The sequence below is a fragment of the Anomaloglossus baeobatrachus genome, chromosome 9 (genome assembly GCF_048569485.1).
Source record: "Anomaloglossus baeobatrachus isolate aAnoBae1 chromosome 9, aAnoBae1.hap1, whole genome shotgun sequence".
NCBI lineage: Eukaryota > Metazoa > Chordata > Amphibia > Anura > Aromobatidae > Anomaloglossus > Anomaloglossus baeobatrachus.
In genome coordinates this window covers 27892418-27900927 of record NC_134361.1, presented here as the reverse complement: position 1 = coordinate 27900927, position 8510 = coordinate 27892418, and the positions used below count along the sequence as shown (strand labels likewise).

The 8510-nt window shown below is 47.6% G+C and overlaps 1 protein-coding gene across 1 annotated transcript; it reads right to left on the bottom strand.

Annotated features, from left to right (window-relative positions):
* Positions 1 to 222: 222 nt before the first annotated feature.
* Positions 223 to 4494, bottom strand: LSM2 (LSM2 homolog, U6 small nuclear RNA and mRNA degradation associated). The gene is made up of 5 exons (XM_075322502.1): positions 4383 to 4494; positions 3843 to 3910; positions 2504 to 2534; positions 1709 to 1768; positions 223 to 909 (listed from the first exon to the last, which is right to left on the bottom strand). The coding sequence occupies exons 1-5, from the start codon at positions 4383 to 4385 to the stop codon at positions 784 to 786; spliced, it is 288 nt and encodes a 95-aa protein (XP_075178617.1). The 5' UTR covers positions 4386 to 4494; the 3' UTR covers positions 223 to 783.
* Between the last annotated feature and the right edge of the window lie 4016 nt (positions 4495 to 8510).

Here is an 8510-nt window from a genome sequence, read left to right as displayed (position 1 = left end):
TGCCAAATTTATTACAAGTGGACTGTCCTAAAGTAAAGAAACCAAATACACACCAGCCCACTATGTGCAGGGGCAGATTTGCCCTAAGGTTGGTAGTTTTCTTCCTTCATGGTACTCTGCCCCTTCGATTCGTACACTTTATCAATATGACGGCACCTGCTCTATTATATACTCCCAAACACAGATTCAACATTTTTGACAACCTTAATAAAAAAAAACACCTCATTTTGGAAATATACAAGTCCACTCCAGGTACATTGGGGGGTGTATGAAACCCCCTTAGAGAAAATTTTATTTATAAACATAAAAATAAGAATCAAAATTCACTCTGCCCCTTGAACCTTTCATTGACGGTCCTCTCACAACTGGAGTAAAAAAAAAAAAAAAAGTTTTAAATAATGGGGTTCCCTTCAGAGGGGGGGGGGGGAAAAAGTCGCCTTCTGGTTTTATAAGCAGGACCTTCTAATGCATGATCATCGATCCCCGCTCCACCGTACAGACCTATTTTGCAGTTCAGGAAAGGAGACTAAACAGGAATTTCCCCTTATTAGCATCATCCAGATTGAGAGAGAATATATTGACTGTAGGTGCAGGAAACCGCTCAGGGAGCTTAAAAAAAAAAAAAAAAAAAAAAAAATATATATTTAAAAAAAAAAAAAACCCAAAAAACTATACTGTGATCAGCAGGAAGGATGGTTCTCCCTGCAATAGTCCGAGTGCGATGCCTCAATCTAGACACCCGGGATGTTGATCTCTGGACTCCGGTGCGCTCGCGCGGTCACATCACTGTTTCTGCTGCACGGCCTCCTTTCTTGCCGCATCTTGGAGTAGTTGCGTGTCCACCTCATCCGCAGGAAGCTGCACGTAGCGGACGACAGAACCGCGGATGAAGCAATTCTTTACAGAGAGCTGTCAGGAGAAAAGCCGGTAAATACAATGTTAGGGCTCATGCGCACGTAACTGCAAAATATTCTGCAGAGATTTGACATCACATGTGCGCTTCAAATCGCTGCAGAAACAATGCATAATGGATGCTGTATTTTTGTTTAAAAAAAAAAAAAAAAAAAAAAAAAAAAAGCAGATTTCATACGCTGCGCTATGGCTGCTGCCCCCACCATAGACCGAGCGGGAGCTGCATCAAGAACGCACAAATAATTGACATGCTCATTTTATTCGGATTTGGCTCAAAATTTTAGCACCAAAATCGCTGCGTTCAAAAAAACATTGTGCGCACGTGTCATGCACAATCTACATAGGCTGTGCAGGGGATGCAGGTCGCATGCATTTACACTGCAGTGCAATACACAGCATGAATGCATGTCAGTACGCAACGTGTGCATGAGCCCTTAAAATGCCATACAAAACAACACTAACCACACAACCACCACATCCTGCTCCATCTAGAAAAATCCACGTAGAAGAATTGCCGCACAAACCACCCCCACATGCATCATTGATGGACCTGAGGAAGTGTATTTATACGCAAAACGGCCGTCGTCCGTGAGGGGGCTCGCTGTCTGCTCTGCTCATGCCGCTTGTAATGCACCTCTTCTAAATAACAGAAATTTGCTGGATCTTGGCGAGTGCCGTCCCTTTCCTATCTTGGACCCTGTCCTGCTCCATCTAACTACAACTCTAAGCATGTACAGACTGCAACTCCCAAGCAACCGCGCAGCAGCCATTTGTGGCCCCATAAATTAAGACTCACCATGTGAGGATATTTCTCCGGATCTGTAACACTGATGTCTGTGAGTTTGATATTCAAATACTGTAAAATAGAAAAAAAAATTGATATATTTTAATAAAATACACACACACTATATCCCACACATACTGTATCAAAAATTAGTACACCCCTCACATTTTTGTAAATATTTTATTATATCTTTTCATGGGACAACACTGAGGATCTGACCCTGTGATACAATGTACAGTGTCCGTGCGCAGCTTGTGCACAATGTACAGTGTCCGTGCGCAGCTTGTGCACAATGTACAGTGTCCGTGCGCAGCTTGTGCACAATGTACAGTGTCCGTGCGCAGCTTGTGCACAATGTACAGTGTCCGTGCGCAGCTTGTGCACAATGTACAGTGTCCGTGCGCAGCTTGTGCACAATGTACAGTGTCCGTGCGCAGCTTGTGCACAATGTACAGTGTCCGTGCGCAGCTTGTGCACAATGTACAGTGTAAATAACTCACCACACAGCCATTAATGTCTAAAGCACTGGTAACAAAAGTGAGTACACCCCTAAGTGAAAAATCACTAAATTGTGCCCAATTAGCCATGTTCCCTACCTGCTGTCATGTGACTCAGGGATACAAGGTGTCAGGTGTGAATGTGGGGAAGGGGTGTTACATTTGGTGTTCTCTCTCACACACTCTCTCATACTGGTCACTGGAAGATCAATATGGCTCCTGATGGCAAAGAATTGTCTGAGGAGCTGTGCAGAGGTCACCAGACGGCCACTGCTCGGCTCACGTGTGACCCCAGCACATATTCTCTTACCTGATCTACGGAGTGCAGAGTCCCACAGATGCTGTAAGAGATAAAAAATGATTAGTATTGTAATAAGATAGTGGGGGACGTTATATACGAGCATCGGAGGGGAACAGCTCCAAAAAACAGGCTGCAGAACCTGGAGCCGTCGCTGCCAACCTCAGTTGGTGCAAATGATCCACAGAACCCGGTCATTGGCCACATACTAAAACACAGACGCTGGAGCAGAGCGGGAGAACCGCCTCTTACCGAAGGAAATCCGCGGCTCTGCTTCACAACAAGGCGCCAGGTCAGATAATCTAAAGAAAAGCCACGGGCACCGCCAGGAGAGAGGCGATCCTCAGAGATCACGTCAGTAGCCACACATTACAGTTGAGGCTGAGTGATCAAGTGATGGAAATCAATATCCACCAACTTTAGTGTCAAAAGGATCTTATGTGATCCACCAGCATTACTATGGAAACAGCTCAATCCCAGGGGGTCTACAATCTGTATATACAGTGAACATGGGGGTCTTTTAACAAACTTAAAGGGGTTGTCCAGGCTGAGGACAGAAGTCGGCACGCCGATGCGACGTGGCAGTCACGTGAAGGGTCAGATTTGCAGACTGGGTATATCCGGCTTCTCCCCATAGAAGTGAATTAGAGGAAGCCAGACAAGAGCCATCAGAACTATATAAACCGCACGCGGTCACATGAGCGCTCGTGTACTGTGCCAGCCTGCACACGGTGTCTGCAGACTCCACCACCCCCCCTCTTTCAGGTCAGGAGTTGGCGGTCAGTCTGTCCACTGCGGTCAATCCATCATGCCCCCCCTTCGGGTCAAGAGACGGCGGCCGTCCATCATGAATCTTCCTCCCACTACTCCTATATGGGTCAGGAGAAAACATCAGGTCCATCCATCCTGGCATCTCTACCCCCCACCTTGTTTGGGTCAAGACACGGCGGCCGTTCATTCCGTACAATGACTCGCCCCCCCTTCGGGTCAGAGACGGCAGCCGGTCCATCCAGCTTGACTCTCCTCTCCCCCCCCGCTCCCATTTGGGTCAGGAGACTGCGGCCAATCCATCCATCATGGCTCCCACCCCCTCCTCTTTAGGTCAGCAGACAGTGGCTGGTCCAAACCCCGTGGTCCGTCCATTATGGCTCCCCCCACCCAATTTTGGCAAGGAGACGGCAGCAGGTCCGTCCATCATGGCCCCACATTTGAGTAAGGAGACAGCGGCAGGTCCATCCCCCCGCGGTCCATCCATTATGGCTCCCCCCCACCCAGTTTGGGTAAGGAGACGGCGGCCGGTCCATCCCCCGCGGTCCGTCCATCATAGCTCCATCAGCAGCACGGTGCTTACCTCAAGTCATTCTTCAGCTCCACCACAACGTCCTTCCCCACCAGAGACTTGAAAAACGAATAGAAAAGCTGCAGAGAAGAAAAGACAGATTCAAGATGACAGAAAACACAAAGGCCAATGACCGTGCATGGCTGTCAAGTGATTTCCAATACCCCTGCTTGCGGTCAGTGAATGAGGACAGGCACGGATACTTCCAGTGGGAGGTAAACTGGACACATCATCCCCTGCACTGACACACTGCAACGAACTGTCAGGACAGGAGACATTTATGTCACATCAGATCAGCGCTAGTCACAGACAGCAAGCAGAGGTGTGGAACAATGCAGGAAAGTAGATGGGGAGCAGAGTAACTTCCACAACAGAAAATCTATTAAGCATGGATTATGCTTATTAAGATGCTGCAGAACTACAAGTCCCACAATTCATAGGGCAGAATTGACATTAGGATATATGGTTGGGGTGATGCTGGAACTTGTAGTTCCCCATGATCACGTGCTCCAGGGCGTCAGACGGACACGCGGGGCTCCGGGCGCCTCTTACCATGGTGGTCGGGATTTTCTGATCTTCGATTTCCCTGTAATTCGCGTTCTAGGAAACAGAAACCGCTGCAGGACGAGCGCCTCACGTTTTTATTCAATGCCGTGCACGAAATCTCGCGAGAACTCGGCAACCAATCACGGAGTTTGGTTCGGGGCGGGGAAAAATCATAGAGGTGATAGCACGTGATACTCCCCCCGCCATGACAGAAGCGTGCGGGGCGGCCATGTTTTTGAAGACCAAAAAGATCAAATCCGCATCTGGATCCGGCGCTGATAACAAACACTGTGCGGTTATTACACAGTGTGATTGGATATGTCTGTGACTGCACAATGCCAGGCAGCGATAATGATGGAAACACTAACCACATGCTCCACTTTATAGAGGATTCCTATGAGATCGGACAGGGGCACCGCACATACAAACCATGGGGCCACTTAGCAGACGTTTTATTTCCCCTTCATCCTTGAAGAAAAAAATAAAATATTTGTCTGGGCGACATAAACACATCTCACAACTTTACAGCCCCTACAAGTAATTCGCCTATTGAAGCCCCGAGATTCCCCTTTCATTGCAGCCCTACAGTATGATGCGGACAAAAGTGTACCCCAAACACTGCATGATCCCCCCCACAGTGAGATCCTCCACACGGTATGATGACCCTACAATACCCCCCAACTACCCCAACTGTGCCCCCCACACTGCCCTACATGAAGGATAATGGGCCTACGTACAGTATAATGACCCCCAAAACAGCCCTCCACATGGTATAATGGACCCCACTCAGCCCTCCAAACAGTATAATTACCCCCACATATTTCTTCACACTGTATAACTGCAAATATTAAGTATAATGGCCCTCAGATAGACCTCCCTAAAATATTAAGGCTCCCCATAGCCCTTCAAATATTCTAAAGACCTCCATGTAGCCATCCCTATAGTTTAATAGGGCCTACATAGTTCTCGATACATTATATACCCCCAGTCCTTCAAATAGTATAATGCACCCCATAGTCCTCCCAAAAGTATAATGCACCAAAAATATTATAATGGACCCCCATAGTCCTCAATATAGTATAAAGCACCCCCATAGTCCTCCATATAGTATAATCTATCCTCACAGTCGTCCATATAGTATAATCTATCCTCACAGTCGTCCATATAGTATAATGCACCATCATAATCCTCCCAAAAGTATAATACACTCAAATATATTATAATGCACCCACATAGTATTCAATAATAATAATAATTGTATTCATTTATATAGCGCTATTAATTCCACAGCGCTTTACATACACCGGCAACACTGTCCCCATTGGGGCTCACAATTTAGAGTCCCTATCAGTATGTCTTTCAAGTGTAGGAGGAAACCGGAGTACCCAGAGGAAACCCACGCAAACACGGGGAGAACATACAAACTCCTTGCAGATGGTGCTCTTGGTGGGATTTGAACTCAGGACCCCAGCGCTGCAAGACTGCAGTGCTAACCACTGAGCCACCGTGCCGCCCAGTATAAAGCACCCCCATAGTCCTCCATATAGTATAATGCAGCCCTCAGTCTTCCATATATAATGATACACACTCATGGTCCCCTCAAAAGTATAATGCACACCCATAGTCCACCATATAATATAAAGCACCCTACAGTCTTCCATATAGCATAATGCAGCCCCCATAGTTCTCCATATATTATCATACACCCCCCCCCCCCACAGTCAACCGTATAGGATTATGCAGCCCCCATCGTTCTCCATATTTATAATGCAGTCCACATAGTCATCCAATGACTTAAAACAAATACTCGCCTCTCCCTTTTTCGCCGCTGCTCGAGTCTCCTTGGCGAGAGGTCTGCAACTCTGCACATCTCAGCTCAGCGGGCGCGCAGTAGTGACATCATCGCGCCCGCTGCACTGAGATGACAGAGCACAGACACAGTGAGAGAATGATGGAGGATCGAGAGTCAGCGGAGGGCTGCCTTTCACCATTGCTCTCAAGTGTATCGGCATCACAGTTGAATGTGGGGGTGCATGCATGCCGAGCCCCCCAACTTACGGGCCCCATAGTTTGCCACCATTGGGGATTCGATACTCGGATCGGATGCTGCTGCTCTTTATGACTTGTGCAACAGAGAGACCGCAATACAGTGTCACATTTAGTTTTATTGTTTTAATATGATCATATCGCAGTACACAACCATAATGCGACTCACCAAAAACCTAAACCTGACTATAGAGTTCTATTCACCCAACGTTATGGCTTCCACATGTTACATTCTGCATTATGGCTGAACTTCCCAACCGCGAGTCTCCTGCACTGACCTAACAGATTCAGATTTGTATATAAGTGGGTCAGATTAGTAATTGGACATTTTTTGGTTAAATGCATGTATTTTAGGCTAAAATAAAATTCATGTTTTTGCTATTGTTACATAAAAATTTTCCTTTGGTTACCGGCCCTGGCCTATTTTGCACTTACTGCGTGCTATAGAATGAGCTAACCGAGAATCCGTCAGGGAGCTCCTTCTGTCAGGAATGCTTGTAAATCCTGAGTTTTTCTCAGCGCCTCTCAGCTGATTTTACAACTCCCAACCACATTAAAGTTAAATGTAGATGTAAAACAAAAAGTCTGTAAAATCCAAACGGTGCAAACATTTTGATGAAACCAAATTACAAAAATGTTTAGTCCCCAAATAAATATTTAATAAAAATAAATGAAAAAAAAAATTAAACTATGACCACTAGGATTCAGCGAGTGAGCTCTAAATGGCGGAAGTGTCAATGTTGAGATGGCTGTGGGATCAAAGTGGAGTACGGGAATTAGGGCGGTGTCACGCTTGCGAGTGCCTCGCGTATATCTCTCGCAAGTCTCGCGTTGCATCACCCGTCATGGCCGCACACTCTCCAGACAGGAGCGTCTCAGCTGCATAGAGATGCACGCAACCGACCCACTCCTGTGAGGAGAGTGTGAGTCCGTGCCGGGTGATGCAACGTGAGACTTGCGAGCGATACACGAGAGGCACTCGCAAGTGTGACACCGGCCTTAGGCCTCTTTTACACGTCCGTGAAAATCACGCACATTTTTCACGGACATGTCAAAGGTGCGTAATAACACACAGAGAATGGGAACTTTCTGCTCACCTGTCCCTGGCGTCGCTGTCCGTGGTGCTGATCTTCGGTCTCCGGTCCTGCCGACTCCCCGCTGCTGCAGCTTCCGGCCGCAGTGAAGTGAATATGCAATGAGCGTAATGAGCGGCGGTCGACAGCAAGTGACAGCAGCGGCAGAGACAGCAGGGCAGGAGAAGGTGAGGAAAGGTTTTTTTTCTCACAGACACGTCTTTTCTCTGGTGCATGTCACACGGAACACATCCGTGTGGTCAGTTTGCATTACGTGTGACACGTTTGCGTTCCATGACACCCGTGATGCCAGAGAGAAGACGGACATGTTGCCGTGAGAAACACACGGACACACGCAAGTACGGAAAGGAAACACGTTCCATGCAAAAAAACGTACGTGTCCAAAACCATAGGAATACATAGGTCTACGTGTGTACGTGTCTCCGGTACGTGAGAAAACTGCCAAACACGTACCGGAGGCACGAACGTGTGAAAGAGGCCTTAGAGGAACAGTCGAGCACAACTCCGAGTCTCAAGACAAGGCCATATTCAGACTGCTTGCTGAAAATCCCACCATCTCATCTATCTTCATAGGCTTGTAGAAATCCGTGTGCAGCCGCCGAAACATTCACCACTATGGAAATGATCTTCAGTAACGTAGCTTTTTGCTACAAATGTTACATGTTAGGCTAGGGTCACATTTCCGTCAATTTGTATCAGTCACAATCCGCAGCTCTGGTAAACAACGGAATCCGTTTGGCGGATTCCGTTGTACCCATAGACTTGTATGAGCGGCGGATTGTGACTGATGACGCTGCGTTGCATCCGCCGCCCGACTTATCAGTCGTGGAATGACTGACCCTTGGGGGCGGCAGGAGCGCAGCATGTAGCGTTTTTTGAGCAGCGGAATCCTTTTGATTCCGCTGCGCATGCTCTCTCGGCGGCCGAATGATCAGCTGATCGCTCGGCGGCCGCCTGCTGTGAGCGATCAGCTGATCACCCGGCGGCCGCCTTC